Source organism: Arvicanthis niloticus, chromosome 2 (genome assembly GCF_011762505.2).
Source record: "Arvicanthis niloticus isolate mArvNil1 chromosome 2, mArvNil1.pat.X, whole genome shotgun sequence".
NCBI classification, from domain to species: Eukaryota; Metazoa; Chordata; class Mammalia; order Rodentia; family Muridae; genus Arvicanthis; species Arvicanthis niloticus.
This window is the reverse complement of record NC_047659.1, coordinates 99631008-99650368: the sequence shown is the minus strand read 5'-3', so window position 1 is coordinate 99650368 and position 19361 is coordinate 99631008. Positions and strand designations below refer to the sequence as shown.

At 42.8% G+C, this 19361-nt stretch overlaps 1 protein-coding gene across 1 annotated transcript in view; it reads right to left on the bottom strand.

The window, feature by feature from the left end:
- Positions 1-19361, bottom strand: part of Mertk (MER proto-oncogene, tyrosine kinase) — a 99896-nt gene that overhangs the window by 29867 nt on the left and 50668 nt on the right. The window contains 3 exon segments of the mRNA XM_034494690.2: positions 1230-1383; positions 10787-10938; positions 16088-16271. Coding sequence (XP_034350581.1) covers positions 1230-1383; positions 10787-10938; positions 16088-16271 — 490 coding nt within the window.

The window sequence follows — 19361 nt, the reverse complement described above, 5'->3', positions numbered from 1 at the left end:
GGCCCCACGCCCTCTGCAGGCAGAGGCCTTACGGGCTGAGCCACCACCGGTTCGCTACAAATTCTGATTTCTAAGAAGGATGGACCATTATTGATATTCATATATTTGCCAATGTGTGTGACAATGCATGAATGCACATGCATGTAGATTCCCATAGAGACCAAGAAAGGGCATCAGATCCCCTGGAACTGGAGTTACAGGTAGCTAGCTGTAAGCTGTTTGGTGTGTCACTGGGAACTAAGCTCTGGTCTTCTGCAAGAGCAGCAAGTGTTCTTATCTTTTGTCCTGAACTTTGGTTTGTAAAGCTGACTCTTCTGAATCAGAAACTCTGTCTTTGAGTTTCTTCCAGGTAGACGCCCTTAGTCTCCCGAGCATCAGTAACTATGTTTCCCAGGCACTGAGTCTACTGGCTTCTAATGTAATCTACTAAACGGGAGAGCCTGCTTGAGGATGACTCAGAAAGAAACAGACACAAATAAGTCATCAGCTATCCAGTTTCATCTGCTATTGAGTGCAAAGGCCATGTTTGGCAAGAACTTGTAAACAAGTCAGTCATGCTGAAAAGATGGTTGGCCAAGGATTTTACAACAACGGTTTAATTCTGCTCAACCTAGGATAGGTTGGAGTCAGAACAAAGCTGGCTCCCCTGATTTACAGAAGCATGAACAGCATTTTGCCCATGTGAGGCATCACGGTGGCTTCTTGCCAAAGAACATTCCAGCAATAGGCAAGTGGTAATATGCATGGTTGGGCATTTAGCTCAGCCAGCCACGGCAGCATGAGGATGGCACCCGAAGGAAACACTTGATAGTCTATGCAGATTGAGTCACAAACACATTACCCAAGGGTTGAGTGGGTAAAAACAAGGCAAGCAATAGTTTAAAACAGAGCAGAAACAAACGTGGCAAACCAACAGTGCCAGTCAGAGGCAACTATGGACCAGCAGTATTGCCTGTCCAAAATACAGTGTCAATGTGCTTTGAATCAAATTCAACAGGTAGAGAGAGCCCAATTCAGTATTCTGAAAGGACTGATCTTCCTCACAAGTTACTAGCACTGACAGTAACGGCAGGAGTGTGGTAATTCTGTGGAGTTATTCTAGAGTTCTTTATTATTGCAACAATGCTTTTAGGTCCTTATTCTGCACTTGTCAATCAGCCACTCGTGCACTGGTCCCACTTAGGCTGTCTGAACTCATACCCTGCAGTCAACACACCCGGCCCACTCACTGTGTTCAGGGATGATTACTTTCACTGGCTCACTGAAGGGTCCAATGCCCCCTTTAGTGATGGCCGCAATTCTCACTGTGCAGGTGGCATTGTGGATTTGGACAGGAATTTGAGCCCAGCTGCCATTCTGGCTGACTTCTTCAGAAAGTTCTTTCTGAAAACAAAGAAGCAAAAAGGAAATGAAACACTGATGGACAGTGGGAGGTGGGTCACTAGACAGCTACCCACATTGCCCACAGTTCCTTCTGAGGGAAGTCACCCATGCTCCATGCACAGAGGTCATGTTTCCACAAAGTTCCTTCTTCACAGGGTCATTGCCAGTGACTCTACAGGGTGGGTCAAAGGGTTGGGGGTTGGGGCAGCTACATTCTCAAGCCTTGGGAAACTAAAGCATGGCACTTGGGATCCTAAAGCATGGCAAGTAGAGTTAGTTCCAGAAACTTCTAGAACAGAGGAACATGTAGTAAATGCTTCTAGATCAGTGGTTCTCAATATCCCTAATGCTGTAACCCTTTAATAAAGTTTCTCAAATTGTTGTGACCCCTAACCAGAAAATAATTTTACTGCTACTTCACAACTATAACTTTGCTTTTGTTATGAATCATCATAATATAAATATCTGAGATGCAGGATATCTGATATGTAACTCCCCCAAAGAGGTTGTGACCCAAGGGTTGAGACCCACAGTTTTAGATGTTACGAGCAGGACTGAACTCTTGAGACCCCATGTGCAAACACTTACTCTTGGCACAATGCCACAGACTCACACTGTACCTTGGCACTATGCACCTGCCAACTACCCTTGATTTAGCCCAGCTTCTCTTCTCTTCTCTGAAGTCCTGGGGATTCTGACTGAACACTCTGGGTAGATAGATGGGAGAACTGAGAGATTTCCCCACTTATGCTGACAAATGGACAATTTGTGTGATTTAAAAAAACTTATTTATATTTGTTAATTTTATGTGTGTGGGTGTTTTGCCTGCATGCATGTCTGTGCACTACATGCCTGCCTGTACTGTGGATGCCAGAGGAGAGTGTTGGTTCCCTGAAACTGGAGTTAGACAATTGTGAGACACTATGTGGGTGCTGGGAATTGAACCTGGGTCCTCTGGAAGAGCAGTCAGTGCTCTAAACTGCTCAGCCATCTCTCCAGCCTCAATTTGTGCAGTCTTGGAGACCTGGGTTCACTTTTACTGCTGGTGTTTTAAAGCTGTTGCCATGCAACAGTGAGCCATGAAGACCAAGGGAGAGAAGCAACCACAACACACAGACACATTCCTCAGGCTTTCCAGACCTGCATGGGCACTGTGCTCTCTCTTGTGGGAAATGTATTTGGGCCTGGATTTTTTACTTTTGCTATTTATTTTTAGATAATAATAGAATTACATCATTTCTGCCTTCCCTTTGCTGCTTTTAAGGCCTCCCATATATCCCTCCTTGGTTGCCTTCAAATTCATGGCTGCTTTTGTATATGTATTTACATACATATCCCTAAATATAACCTGTTCAAGCTATAGAATATTACCTGTATGTATGTTTTCAGGGCCAAACAAAGGCGATAGCAATAGACACACCAAAGTGAATGGGGAAAGCAAATGAGGCCTCGGCCCCACACAAAGAGCTACAAGCATAAGGAATGCTGAGAATGGGAGAAACACCGTGGTAATCCCCATATGGGCCCAGCTTTTGAAGTGACAGCTGTGGGGCTGTCAGTCTGAAATAAGGCTCTGGAAGCCTGCCTTCATCTCTGGATGGTGGAACTTTGATTTCAGACAGAAATCACAGGCCATATGGGGCACAGGTACCACATGCCATCTCTGGACTGGAGGCATAGTTGGTGGCAAGTCGTTGTGGGTTCACTAGATGTCAATCCAGTTAGTTCTAGAAATGGTGCAGGTCAGAGCTAGCTCAGCTTCAAGGACAGAGTGTGAGGTTTAGTGTGTCTATTGCTATGTTATAAAGTAAAAATTTGTTTACCAGCTTTTGTTGTGAAAACCTTGTTCCTTAATTTAAAACTATTGCTTAAAATAAAAAATGGCTACAGGCATTACTGGAGGGATTAGAGGTGGGGGGATTGTGTGTTATCTGGTTGGGGGGTTGCAGAGAGGGTGAGGAGGAGAAAGGACAGGGCAAGAGGAGGAAGCCACCATGAGCGGAGATGGACCATGAGCACGTGACCAGGAGAAACAGCAAGTGTTTGGGATACACAGCTGGAGACATAGCCAGGCCAGCAGTTAGAAAAGTAGATTAGGGGTTACCCCCAGCAATTGTCAAGCTAAATAAAATAACCATAGTCCAAGTCTCATTCATGTCTAAGCTAGAAAGGGATAAGTATTGCTTTAACTACAGGCAGTCATTCATAACTGAGGCCTTCCAGTTTGGCCTTCTGGCCTTCCGGAGCTGCTTCCAAATCTAAACTGGAAGTGACCTTTAGTCAAGAGAGGAAAAGAAAGAAAAGAAGGGACACTCCGCCTCCCTCCCTTTTGCCCCAAGCTCTGAGCTCATGACACTTGCCCAAGATTTCTGTTGTTGTTAAATAAACAAATGAAAAGTTAGCAGTGGTGGGGGTTGCATATCCTGGATTGATTCTTTTTAGAAAGAAAGTGTTTTATTTTGATAGCGGCTTAGTTTGTAATTGTGCATTTAACTCCACAGTCCACAGCGAGTCTCAGTCTCGGAGCCCCCCCGGAGTGACTCAGAGTTCTCACTGAGAGAAAGTATACAGCATAGCTCTCAGCCTGATCACTCTTCAAAGCAATGGGACAAATGCTAAATAGAGGATTGGGGCTACTTCTGGCTATATACTGTTCTTTCCTCCAAGGACTCAAGGGTGATACATCATTTATAAGAGAAATTACCTATAAGTTAAAAGAAAACACCAACTAGAAAAAAAATGACATGCCTAGACCAATATAAATCCTAACAGAAATAAATTTTGGGGGTGTGGGGTGAGGGTGGAGAATAAATATAACAGTACATTTATCCCTTGGGATCTGTACAGGGTTGGGTCCCCAAGCAAAAATGGCTGGGTTCATGCTCAGTAGTGGGTACACACTTAGCTGAAGGGATGCTCTGGCTGGGTTTCCGTCCTCAGTAGGCATACACAGACATAGTATTCACATCATTTCCCCCACTCTCTCTCAAGTTCATACACACACACACACACACACACACACACACACACACACACACACAAATAAATACAATCGGCTGAGTTCATTTAGTATAGTTCATAAGTAGATTTACTTAAGGCTGACCACCTAGGATTGGATAACCTCTCATGGACCTTCCCTGGAGAAAACTAATTCTCCCTCTCTCAGCCGCCATTAATTGATTGTAGCTCTTCATCTAGGAGTGGGGCCTTGTGAGATTTCCCCAACTTATGTTGTTGGCAGGTATAAATCCTTTGATAACAGGTAATAACTGATAAGTGTTAAAGCTGCTATATTAGTTACATTGTTTTTAACAATGTGGCTATATAGTATTGTTACTGTTGTTAGATTGTTTAGAGACTAATGACTGGAACCTTTTATAATTTTTTGATCAATGCCAGGATCTTGTGCATGATGAACATGTTTTCTAGCACCAAGTATATTCCTAGCCTCAAAAAAACAAAACAAACTCAGGGCTGAGATTATATGTGGTGGGACAAGGGGAAGGCAGAGGCTGGAGGAATGGCCCAGCCCAGCCAGGGCTGCCTAGTAAGGTCCTGTCTTTAAAAAAAAAAAAAAAAAAGTGAGATAGAGTCTGACTGGACACTTACCATGTAGACCGGGCTGGTCTTAAACTCACAGCAGTTTTCATAACCACAACCCCTAAGTGCTAGCATTATAGTCCAGCCATGCCTGGCTTGAAAAACAAAATGCTGACTAAGAGGCATGCTTTATTTTATGAATAGTTTCAATATGTGATTAATCGCATCCACAGATGTGCAAATCACAGACATGGAAGACCAATCATGGTTACAATCCCTACTTACCTGGGGTTTATAAGTTATTATGAAAAGCCAGAGAAGTTATTTTTCATTTTCACCTTCTATTCCCAAGAGGAGTTAACATAGACAAAGAGCTAACCTGGGTAAAGTGCATGGATCAGGGTCTAGTCTGGCAAATATGACACTGTATATAATTGTCATTGTTCTGACTCTCAGGATAACAATGTTGGCAGGGCAACTGGCAACAGTTGGGAAATAGGTCATTGATTATCTAATTTTTAAAGGTGGAAGTATAAATCATTAACCTGATGATCAGAAAGCTATCTGGTAGACATTTTAGAGGAGATTTAACAATTTTCTCTATACATACCCTTAAATGATAATTCAGATGTAGTTTGAAAAGTACTCACACCTTAAAAGCTGGGCACCATGGTGGATATCTGTAATCCCAGCTACTCAGAAAGTTCAAATGAGAAGGATGTCAGTATAATAACATGGCAAAAGCCACATCTATTAAAAACTACCACCACCACCACCACCAACAACAACAACAATAACATCATCAACAACAACTACAGTACCACCTCATGTAGGGACTGGGGAGATGGCTCAGCAGCTAAGAGCATTTGCTGCTCTGCTAGAGGACTGGAGTTCGGTTCCCAGCACCCATGATGGGTGCCTCATGTCAGCATCCTCTTCTGTCTTCCTCAAGCACCCACACATGAGGCACACATTTACACAGAAAGGCACCCACACACATTCTTTGAAAAAAAAAAAATCTCAAAACATGAATATAGCAGTGTGGTAGTTCATGCCTGTGATCCTGACACCCAGGAAGCAGAAGTAAGAACTCTGTGAATTTGAATCCAGCCTGGTCTACCCAGTGAATTCCAGGTTGGCCAGGGTAACTGTTTCAACAAAACAGTAATAAGAAAACAAAACAAAGGATGTAATGTAGTCTTTTTGTTTGGATGTGTTCATACCCATAGTCTTAATTCTGAGTTTGGACACTGTGAAATTTATTTAAGACTGGACCACTAAGTATCTACCACACATATCCTGTCTTTTGGGTTGTCAGGGTGCAGAGCATTTCCCAGCATGCAATGAGCTGTCTATGAAATGTGTGCCATGGGCCAACTGCATATTTCTTGTTTAGTGAGCTTTCATTGTTCACCAACATAAAGACTTAAAAATCTACTAACTTTTCTATTTCAGGAAATGAAATCTACTTCATAATATGGCTTTTAAATGCAATTTCCCATAATTATTTTTAAAAGTGACATTATAATCTTTTGGGGGACAAGAAATTAACAGTACAACTCTGGAAAGAATTTCTTTTTTCTTATGGGTGTGGCTTGGGGTTAGACAAGGCAACTATGGTATTTTGTTTTATTATCATCAAATGACTTGAACATCACCACATAGTGTATAAGAATTACAGTCTGTAACCGACAACTGCATCTAAGAACGTGGCCTATTTCCAGCCCCAAAGAGCAATGACTTCAATGAGGAAAGAAATATAACCTAAAAATGTGTCACATGAAGTGCAAAGGTCGCTGGTTAAAGGTGCTCAGGTTTCTAGGCACTGGGGACAAACTCATACCTTCCTGTCATTACTTCTACTGAGGGTCCACCCCGTGGAGCTGAGCGTGAGAGTCTGCATTAGGAAGAGAGAGCCATCGGCTGCTGGCAAGCAGCAGAGGGCTCTGAGCAGTGCTGGCTTTCCAGACAGCCAGGCCTGTGTTCTCATCCCCAGCCTCCAGGTCCAGGCTTGGTGGCTCTGGGTGAGTCACTCAAAACCTCTAAGTTTATTTCCTTGGGTGAAAACTGAGGTGACTGTCTTTTTCACAATATTTATGTAGGAGTTAAACAAGTTCCCTATAGGAAACAGTGAGCAGTCTGGCAAATAAATAAATAAATAAATAAATAATCGGACCTCCCTCCTCTCTAGCTGAGGGCCTCCTCCAGCCTCGGCTCATGGCAACATGCAAGCTTAGAGCATGGGAGGAAATTAAACTGTCAAGCTTCCCAAAGCAGTGGCCTTCTCAGGGATTACCTTCATAGCGAGCTTCTCCTCTAATCAAAGTGAACTGGCCTTGGTTGATTCCTAGGTTTTAGATGTGGCTTAGAACCCTGGCCCATATCATGAGAATCCTGTCTATTTCTCAGGCCTCAAAATTATACCCTGTCCTTCTGGCTGAGAGAGAGAGAGAGGGGAAGAGGCAGGGAGCAGACATGTCTCTGCTGCTCTCATGGCCACTGTGAACTTAGGAGGAGGCAGAGGTCTATGTCCAGGGGAATACTAACTGTGCTCCAACTTCCCTGTGATGATGTTAAAGAAGTTGGTTCCACATAGTGTGTGTGTGTGTGTGTGTGTGTGTGTGTGTGTGTTCCTGGTGCATGGTAGACAAGCACTCTACTCCTGCCCTATCACATTGTTTCAAGACCACAATAATCTCTGTTGAGATTCCCATCTGATCTAAAATTACTACCCATAGCAATTACAGATTAAGCTAGATCAGAGCTATGCTCCCCAAACAATGAGATCCACAAAGCCCACGCATATGAAAATGAGCCCCTGCTAATGTTTGGGTAATTCAGGGCCAAGGTTTATTTGCTATAGACGATTGAAGAGCATTAAGCTTTGCTAGATCACACTGGAGGTCTTTAAGAAAGACGTATAGCATACAATACTTTACAATCTTATTTGCTCACTGAGCCCTTGTTTTCATGGAAAGCCTACTGATATTTTATGAGACTGGTATAGGGTAGAAAACTTGAGTCTACATTTGTCAAAGGCTGTCCTATTCAGAGGAACACTCTCCAGCTGGTTGAGATGGTATAGCAGGTTCCACACATTGGGTTCAATGCATGACAGATGCCTCCAAAGAAAGAGAAAGACCCCGTGCATGTTCAGACAGTGCACAGATGAACAGGACCCCAGGTGGAACAAGAACACACTGGCACTTCGGCCTCACCTTTGGACTTTGAGCTCTGATTTGGAAGGTGAGGGATATCAAGAAAAATAAGGCAATAAAAAAAAAAAAGGGTAAAATTCTTCACTGAGGTAAAAGAAATATCCAAGCAGCAAAGATGAGAAGTTCTTTGTCTAATCAGCCACATGGTTCTCAGTGCACAGGTTACAATTCTGAAGGATACTGGGAACATAGCACACAGCATTGCTGGCATCCTGTGCAGCAGGCCTTGGACCAGCATCATTCACAATATTTCTATCTTTACTGGCCTTCAGTACAGAAAGGTGGCTTTCACCCATGCCAGAAGCAGAAGGGATGCCCAGGCATTGGTTGGCTTTTAGACTTTTATACTGCCATTGGCAGTCATTGGCCACTGCCAATAAAGAAACATGAAATTCCTACTTGTTTGACACAGTGATAAAACGGTCACTAAAACAAACCACCCAGAGAACTCTTCCAAGAAAGTTCTGAAATTGCACAAATACAAGATCCTATTTATTACAGCCATCAGTCAGAAATTTCAGAAGTGTCCAATTTCCTGCCTTACATAAGAAGCTAAAAGTGCAAATGAAAGTATAATTGTGCAAAGTGCAAAAGTGCAAAAGAAAGTATAACTGTCTCAGCTGTGGCCTTATGAGATGAAGAAATATATGCCAGGTCACTGTAAACATCATTTCAGTCTGGTGGGAGTGGGGGGCTCCAGGCCTTCTTCAGGACCCCCTCTTTGCCTCCAGGTTCAGATCACGAGACAAACTCTTAATTGCAGCAGGGAATGTTCTCAAAGTAAGTGACCAACTCCGGCTGTTATTGTCACAAGGCACAAAGTACAGAGTGGGCGCAATGCAAATGACCTCATGATCGGATGACTTGACCTCCACAAGGAGGTAAGATACTGAAAGGTCACAGCCCGAACTGTGCCTATATTGTTCTCACTGCGGACGGTCCAAAGGGCAATGAGAATGTAGGGCAAGGCTGGGGGTGAGTGGCAGTCACCAGGCCACTGTAATTCATAAAGGTTTCTCCATTGTTCTTCAAGTGCACAGCTCAAGAAGTAGCTTTTAGGAAAGAGGCCTTCATCCAAACCAGAAGGAATAGCTCTTTAAACACACTGGTTTTCTTTAGAGCAGAATGGGTCTACTAGTATCTTCTGCCAACAGAGAAAAATGAAATTCCTACTGAACTGGACAATTACTAAACTTTTCTGACCTACACTAAGCACGCACCATTGTGGAAATGCCACATTGTCTAAACCAGCTACTTCCCTAATTTAGGCCAAGGGTAAAGACACTTAACTTTGAGACAGTGAGACAAATGTCTTGAAACAAGACGAGGGAATGAGAGGCTTCCCATGTCAGATTGCTAAGATACTTGGTTATCATTCACATGATACAGAATGTGGATGCCTAAACCTGAGTATTTTTCTTCTATCACATCACCTATTGTTTCCAACAGCCTGTTTTCTTATAGGAAGGAAAATTGTCCTTTTGGAACAAATCAATTTTTATAAACACTGGATGGCATGAAGTTAGAAATGACAGCTTGGACCAAGGCTGTAGCTATTTACACACTCTCTCTTTCTCTCTTCTCTTTCTCTCTTCTCTCTTCCCTCTTCCCTCTTCCCTCTTCCCTCTTCCCTCTTCCCTCTTCCCTCTTCCCCTCTTCTTCCCTCTTCCTCTTCCTTTTCTTCCCTCTTCCTTCTTCCTCTCTCTCTCTTTCTCTCTCTCTCTCTCCAAAAACTTCTTTGATGTCCCAGATACATGTGATAAAGAGGTTAAACTTGGGATCTACCAGCAGGGTTAGATGGAGGAGGAATATGATAAGACAAGAGGCATATTTTCCATGACCACAGTAAAGGAAGGTAAGGAAGACTCAGTCCTGTTAGTGACACCAGCATATCTACCTTCTCTGGTCTGATTCCTGTTGCTGTGATAAATACGATGGCCAAAATCAACTTGAGGAGAGGAAAAGGTTTGTTTTGGCCACAACAAACCTTCCAGGTCACACGCCATCATCGAGAGACGTCAGGGAAGGAATTTAAGCAGAAACCATGGAGGATGCTGCTTAGTGATTTGTTCACTGGCTTATGCTCAAGTAGTTTTCTCATATAGCCTAGGGATAGTGCTGCCCACAGTGGGCTGGGCCCTTCCACAAACAGAAGCTTGCTAAATACTCTCCTCTGGAGGCTGCTTACTCTATCATTCTCTATGAAGCTAAGAATGCTCCATGACAATTTTCTTCAGGGAAGAGTCTCCAGAAATTTCCACAAGGCTATCAGTTGCCAGGACGCTAAGCTCTGTAACTCCCAACTGCAAGCTATGACCACTGGATAGTCCACAGTACTCTTCCTATAACAGCCTAAATTCCTGAAGACAAGAGTCACATGATAACACAGATACTCTTTAAGTACTTATTTGCTGATAAATTAATGAAAGGGTAAATGAGGTCCTGAGAAAAGCCCCTGAAAGACTCCGTGGAATTTTCTAGCTTTTTAGTCATCTCTAATTTTTACTACATTACTTGTGTGCCATCGACAGGTGCCTTGCCTTGCTCAGTCATAACAAGTCCCACAGAATGAAAGTTTCTGAAACACAATGCAATCAGTAAGTCAAAAGGAAATGACTAAGTGTGCTTTTAGGGTGCAGACTTACGGAAGTCCCTGCACTCTCCCACACGTGAGATATCCGGTAGCCCACCAGTTCCCCATCCTGCCGCTTAATTGGAGGCTTCATCCATCTGATATCCAGGTTATTGTTAGATTCATTCAGAAACACAGTGATGTTTAAAGGCGCCACTGATGGGGCTACGAGAGAAAGAGAAAAAGATGAAGCACCACAGGAAAAGAACATACAGTTTTCATTTTCTTTTTGGTTATCAAGTGTTTGGGTTTCAAATATTTTATGAAAGACCCAGACAAATGGTAAATACCTATCCTCTTTGCAACTAGGGATCACTGAGAACTGGGCAGTGGCACAAGCCTTTAATCCAGTCATCCCCAAAACCCTGGGAGGCCACAACAGGAGCATCATAGGTCCCAAGCCAGGGTGGGCAACTTAGTACAATTCTGTCTCAAAATTAAAAAAAAAAAAAAAAGGCTAGGGATATAGTTCATTGTCTAGCAGGTCCAAACTTTAATCTCCTGTTCAGAGGAAAGCAAAAAATTCCATGAGAAGAGGGTAGCAGGTAACACAGCTCTGTCTGAAGAGGTAGGAGGATCTTTGAATTTGAGGCCAGCCTGGTCTACAGAGTGAGTTCCAGGACAGCCAGACTACACAGAGAAATCCTGACTTGAAAAACAAAACAGTACCACTGAAAAACCACAAGAGTTTTGTGTGTGCGTTTTGTGTGGTGATGGGGCTTAAGAGCTTTGCGTACGCTGGCAAGCACCCTACCAAGTAAGCTACATCCCGCTGTCATGTAACGTTTTTTACAAGAAAGGGTTTGGGGAGGCAAAATCCTCAAGATTCACTTGCTATTTTAATAATGTTATAAACGCCCAGGGTGTTTATAACTCCTAGGAAGGAGGGGGCTGGTGCTCATGGGTTCCTCCAGTAGATACCTAGGGCGTTGGAAGTGAACAAGGCTGGATGGAGATAAGCTCTGTGGATCTGGAATGGGCAGGCAGCGAATGCTGATGAAAATGAAGCTGCATTATACAGCCCAGAAGCAGGTTACTGCTCCAGACAGTAAGGGCAGTAAGGACACTAGTCATCGAGTCTGAAGTGTTTCTATAGTCATCCCTCAGTAACTTCAGGGGATTCTGAAGGTACCAGCATTCCCCGGTGCTTGCATACCTATGTCCTCCCACATGCTTTAAGTCATCTTTGGATTGTTTAACAGTACAGTGCAAATGTTATAAAAATAGCTGTTATTTGCTAGGTGGCAGTGGCCCACTCCTTTAATCTCAACACTTGGGAGGTAGAGGCTGGTGGATTTCTGAGTTCGAAGCCAGCCTGATCTACAGAGCTAGTTCCTGGACAGCCAGGGCTATGCAGAGAAACCCTATTAAAAAAAAAAAAAAAAAAAAAAACAAGGTAAAAAAATAAAGTAGCTGCTGTGCTACATTGTTTAGAGAATAATGACAAGGGATTTCAGTATGGATGCAACTGATTTTCAAATGTTTTTCATCCTCAGTTACATGAATTTTGAGGATGTTGGGACTACAGATAAATGCAGCCAACTGTGTGTTGTGTATTTATATATAAAATAACTTAGAAAACAAGTCAAGACTACTACTGCAAGCTTTGGAGGGTGAGGATCTTACTAGGAAGACTAGACCGGCCTTAAAATCACCGTGGTCCACCTGTCTCTGAGCTCTGAAATAAAAGGCATGGGCCAACATGCCTGACTTTTTGACCAAGTATTTTATTTTCAATAATGTAATCTACATTGGGAATTATACTCATCATTGTATAATAACAACACAAAACAGAATACATGCAATATTCAGGCAAAAATTATAAGATAAACTTTGATACATTCCCTAATGGAAAACTTACTATGTGGCTAATGAAGGAATGAGATACACTATGCATATTGGTATGAAAATACCCAACAATAATAACAAAAGACAACACAACACCAATGAGGTAGAAAAAATGGCTAAACAGTACATATTATTTCATTTTAATATGTCTGTATAAGGCATACATGTTTGTGTTTATGTGCATGTGTGCACATATATGTATGTATACATAGAGGTTAGAGGCAAACCTTTGGTGTCATTCTTCAGGAGCTGGCCAATTTGCATCTTTCTGTTTATTTGTTTGGAGACAGGGTCTCTAAGTAGGACTTGGGGCTTACCAATTAGGCTAGGCAGGATGGCCAACCCCAGGGACCAGCCTGTTTCTGCTTCCCCAGTACTGGGATTCTAAGCACACATCATCATGTCTAGCTGGGGGCTGAATATGACAAAGTTTTCACCAATAGAGCTAATTTCCTAGCTCCTATATTAAACCACTTTATTTATTTATTTATTTATTTATTTATTTATTTATTTATTTGGTTTTTTCGAGACAGGGTTTCTCTGTGTAGCCCTGGCTGTCCTGGAACTCACTCTGTAGACCAGGCTGGCTTCAAACTCAGAAATCCACCTGCCTCTGCCTCCCAAGTGCTGGGATTAAACCACTTTATAAATTAAAAACTACATGTCTCACAGATGGAATAAGGAATATTAATAGGAATAATATATACTAGACCATTACCTATAGTTGTATTCATAGATTAAATTATATATTTGTGATATTTTGGAAGAGAAAATAACAACAAAAAAGATATCTCAATCCTCTTCATTTCTGATGTATCCTCAGGCTAGACAGCAGTTAAAAAAAGTTTTCACCTGGGGAATATCATAAAGCCAAAACTCTGCCAGGGAATAATTTACACACTTTCAGATCTGTTGTAGAATTTAATAATAAGCAGAGCCAACTAAGCAGGTCTTTCTGTCTGCCTCCTCTGAAAACCCCTGTTACGGGGTGTGTGTGAGTGTGTGTGTGTGTGTGTGTGTGTATGTGGTTTAAAAGATATGAGCTCACAAGGCAAAAGGAGTTAACCACAGAGGACTTTCTGCATATATGTGAACACCGAAAAAGAGTTAAGAATCATCAACTCGCCGGGCGGTGGTGCTCGCCTTTAATCCCAGCACTTGGGAAGCAGAGGCAGGCGGATTTCTGAGTTCAAGGTCAGCCTGGTCTATCGAGTGAGTTCCAGGACAGCCAAGGCTATACAGAGAAACCTTGTCTCGAAAAACCAAAAAAAAAAAAAAAAAAAAAAAAAAAAAGAATCATCAACTCAACAAACCAGTTTCTCACTAAGAACCATAGAGAGGTTCAGAGGTTGAGAGCCCAGGCAAGAAATGGAGACTAAAATTGAGAAGCCTTATTGAAAGTTTGATTATGAGGTGATTTGGCCTTGAGGTACCTCTACTTCATTCCTCAACACAAGTTCAAAAGGCTGAAGAAAGACAGTGTTAGCTCCCATCAATCAGACTGGAAACCCTTATGACTCAAGGTCATTGGCCAGACCATACAGAATGGTCTCATCTCTACAGTAGTTAATAACTGGCCTTATTCTGAGCAATGCTATATGGTCTTGCTCAACAAATATTGAAAACAATACCCAACAAAATTAAATAATTTCTCACTGGCTCACCTATGTGCTAAAATAAAGCTTGCTATTTACAGGAAATTCTTTGAACAAGGTAGAATTCTCATGGTACTACCAGTGATAGCCATGAAAGATTATCCATACTAGGCATCTTAGTTAGGGTTACTATTGCTGCGATGAAACACCGTAACCAAAAGAAAGGTGAGGAAGAGTTTATTTGGCTTACAATGATTTCACATCATAGTCCATCATGGAAGGAAGTCAGAACAGGAACTCAAACAGGGAAAGGATCTGGAGGCAGGAGCTGATGTAGAGGCCATAAAGGAGTGTGGCTTACTGGCTTGCTTAGCCTACTTTCCTATAGAACCCAGGACCACCAGCCCAGGGATGGTACCACCAATAGTGGGCTGGACCCTCCCCATCAATCACCAATTAAGAAAATGCCCTACAGGCTTGTATATAGCCCAATCTTACGGAGGCATGTTCTCAACTGAGGTTCCCTCCTCTGAGATGACTTTAGCTTACGCCAAATTGACATAAAACTAGCCAGCATACTGGGATGCTAAGATATCACTACAGATAGAATAGATGTTCAAATTATCAAATCACATCAAAACAATTATCCTAACTGTATTCTACATGATCATTCATATAGACAAGAATCTCAATATGAAAGATACAGTCTAGTTAGTGTTAGTAGCACACTAGGTACTGAACAAAGTAGGATTACTGAATCAGAAGAGGTAACAATAGAAACTCTCCAAAGGAAAAATGAGGAGAGAAAGGGGGGAGGGATTAGCAGAGCACCATTGCATTATGGTTCTTCAAATTGTCTGCTATGCACATAGATGAAGTCCTTAAAAAAGAGGAGAGGTAAAAAGGCCCAAAATATACAAGGCACAGAGATGTGTATAGCTCAGTGATAAAGTGTTCATACAATGTAGTCTTCAATACTGTGAGGGCAAGGTAGTAGGCCAAATGTTTCCAAATATGATACAAACTATAAACACATAAATGCAAGGAGTCTAATGAAAATTAGGAAAATAAATCTAAAGTTAAATTGTTCAAGACCAGTGCTAAGGGGAGAGGAATAAAATCAGGTTTACCACCAACTTTACATTGAAAGCGAAGCAAGAGAGGAAACAGTGGAACACTATAATACAGAAAAGGGAAAAGCAAGCGCTCAACTCCAACCCTTTAAAAACACACACACACACACACACACACACACACACACACACCACACAGCTATTTCTGCTGCTTTGATAAACACCATGCCAGAGCTACTTGGCAGAGGGAAGGGTTTGTTTTGTCTTACACTTACTTCCAGGTCACAGTCCTGTCGAGGGACATAAAGGAGGAACCTGTAGCAGAAACCACGGAGGAACCACTGCTTGCTGGTTGATCCCTGGTTGAAGCAGGAGCAGTTCTAAGAGTTCGAGGCTAACCTGGTTTGCATAACAAGTTCCAAGCCAGCCAAAACTATGTGGTGAGACCTTGTCTCCATCAACCTAACTAGGACACCCTCTAGACAACTGTCAGGCTAAAATTTTATTTAATGAAAAAGTGACTTTCCCCTTGGGTTGCCAAATAATAACTGTGCATTGTGTGTTAGTTGAAAATAATCCTGGCTTTAAAAATGGTGCAACTGTCTTCCCACATAAAAGAAAATGTTACATACACATAGTACAGATAAGGTTTTTTTGTTCTGTTTCTTTCCTATTTTATTGGCCACTCCACTAAAATGCACCAAACAAGCTAAGTGCACAAGACATCAGGCTACTAGGAAAGGCTTGTCTGATCACAGGCTGTTGAGAGAGCTGGCCATTGTGTATTGCAGGAATTACCTCCTTCTGTTGTGCTGGCCAGAATCCAAGGGCTTACTACAGACCAGCCAATCTCATTCCGACAGGACACAGCGATGCTGTAATTAGCCAGGGCTTGCAGCTGCTGGATTTCATACAGATGTGGCGAAGCAGAGGTATTAAAAATCATGACTGAGCCATTACTCAGCTGGTCAGCTTCCTTGACCTGAATGAAGAGTAGATGCGAAGTAGTATTAGTAAGACAGGGGTGGGGAGGATGGGGGGTGTCAGACTTGGGCACGCAGATGTTGGCTGCACGTAGCCCTTCCTCTGTGCTGGAGGAAGGACCTGCTTCCATTCAGGACACACAGAATTCCCCATCAGCATTCCTTGTGTTACTCACGTTGCTCTGGCAGCAACTGACGCCTTCAGGAAAATGTCTATACTGTGAAGTTTCACTGCGGCAGGTAACTGATGAACAGTTACTGTGGTAATGATATTATTACTATATTAATAATCATAACTCACATGTACTCAAATAGAAAGTAGCCCCCCTTCTCCCAGATCCACTTCAGTTCTTAATCCATTCTTCTGTTTCATAGTTCCTGGCCCTTTAAGTAGTTTCCAGATCTCGTTTTAGAAGGTGGATTTCTTGGCTTTTGTCAGCGTTGCTGTTTTATGATAACATGGAACACAGGCGCTGAATATCATTCAAGCATATTTTCAGTACTTCATAAGGAGTGCCATGCTTGGATTTTTACTATAACCTGTTTCATTTCACACTTCTGACATAGCACCAACAGCTTTGCTGAGATTTTACTATTCCTATGCAGTGTATCATGAATTTAAAAGTTCACAACTTGGGGTTAGAAACCTAGCTCAGAGGGAAGAGCACTGGCTGCTCTCTCAGGGGACCTAGGTTCGATTCACAGCATCTCCATGCTTGTAAGCTAGCAGATGTGGGGGCTGGGACGCAAATCTAGGCCCTCTACAAGAGAAGGAAGCACTCTTAACCACTGAGCAATCTCTGCAGTCCCCTTTTAAAATGTTTTATTAGCCTGCTAATTATACATAATGGGTTTCATTATAACATTTTCATACATGTATATAAATGTGTTTTGATTATGTTTCATCCCCATTACATTCTCTTGTTCCCGCCACCCTCTTCCAGGTGTTGGTCTCTCTTCTATGGTTATGTCTTCTTAAAAACATATATTACTTATTTTTATTTTATGTGTATAAATGTCTTGCCATGCATGTATGTACACCATACACATGTCTGGTGTTGTTGGATGTCAGAAAAAGGAACCAGATCCCCTGGAACTGGAGTTTCAGGCAGAAGTAAAAAATGTTCCTAACACCTGAGCCATTCTCCACCATCATGGCCGTGTGTGTGTGTGTGTGTGTGTGTGTGTGTGTGTGTGTGTATTTTTAATGGGTTTCGTTAGGATTGTTTACTGGAGCATGGGTGAGGGGTTATTTACAGAACCATGGGTACCCTACCAGAGGCTATGCTACTGAAAAAAAGTCTCTTCCTCCCCACAGCAATCATCAACTGCCCATGAATCCTCAAAGAGTGAGGTTCCATGAGCTGCTCCTTGGTGACAATTGTTACCTGCCTATCCACTCTCAGGGAGGAGTAAAGCCATATGGACACCTCCCTACTCCATGACAGGAAGTTGATGGGCCCAGTCTTGTGCATGTGACCACAGATGCAGAATTTGAGAGTGTGATGGCCTTGTGTTCTGGGAAGACAACTGAAGCACATTTTTAACTCCCAGCACTATGCTTTGTTCCTGGTAGAACCATCTGTATTAATCAGGACTGATAGAACAAACATACATATAAGGGATTTATTAGAATGCCTTACAGGCTGTGGTTCAGTTAGTCCAACAATGGCTGTCTACCAACGGAAGGTCCAAGAGTCCAGTAGGTGTTCTGTCCACGAGGCTGGATGTCTCAGCTTGTCTTCAGTATGTGCCAGAATTCCAAAGTAGTAAAGCTCCAGTGCCAGTGAGGGAACGGACATGCCAGTGAGAGCGAGAGCATCAGGCAGAGTGAAAGCTTCCGTCTTCCATGTCCTTTACACAGGCTGCCAGCAGAAGGTGTGGCCCAGATTAAAAGTGGATCTCACTACTTCAGATGACTTCATCAAGAAGTTCCTCACAGGTGTACCCAGCCACCTGGGTTTCAGTTAATTCCAAATGTAGTCAAGTTGACAACCAAGAATAGCCATCACACCATCTTTGCTTCTTTTACACTGCAGTTGGAAACCCCAGTCATGTTGACTTCCCAAATAGTAAATAGATCTTGAAAGTCTTCCTCAAGAGAATCAAGATGCTGAGGCAGTCAGAAAATTCTGATCCAGCAATACCTAATTTTCATCAGAATTACATTCAGGCATTGCATTAGCCTCTCCTCTCCCCTGGCAGACACACTTTAGGGGGGACTGAGGTTCTGGGGTGCAGCCATCTTGCAGGAAGATACTGTCACCTGAGAACTGTGGGACTCCTTTTCCTCTGGGGGTGGGGTTCCATAAGTGTACACTTTAGATATTTCTCTTCCAGCTTCTTAGTTCTGTGTCTGCAATCTCATTCCCAGGCTGCTTCACGGAGGAATACACAACTACAAACATGGCCTCAGGAATCCCCAGATGGATGCCACGGCCTGTTTGCAGCCACTCTTGTTTCCCATACCACATCTACCCTTAGTGTGCCACGTTGACAAAGCTAGTGCGTGACTATTGTCTTTTTTTTTTTTTGGTTTTTTTGAGACAGGGTTTCTCTGTGTAGTCCTGGCTGTCCTGGAACTCACTCTGTAGACCAGGCTGGCCTCGAACTCAGAAATCTGCCTGCCTCTGCCTCCCAAGTGCTGGGATTAAAGGCAGGCGCCACCACTGCCTGGGGTCTTTCCTTCTTTTTAAAGGTGATTTGTTCTCATTTGCCAGAACTGGGGCTGAACTGCAGGCCTACACACATGCTAGGCAACTGTCCTGCCATTGTGCTACCAACACCTCTAAGCCTCTTCACGTTTCTATTTTGAGAACCTTACCACATAGTCCATGCTGTGGGGAAACTTGAATTCTCCCTCCTCAGTCTTTGAGTAGCTAGGTTTATAGACACCTGAGATTAGCAGCTACCATGCCCAGCAAAAATCTGTCTTATTTTGTGACATGAAGATCCCTGCTCTTGCCTTGAGTTGGCTTTGGTAATGTGTCCTTTATCCTTCTTACTCTCCACTCCAACAGAAACTCAACCTTAGGAGCGTGCACATATATTCTGAAGGAAGCTGGGGTATACAGGAAAAGATGGTTTCT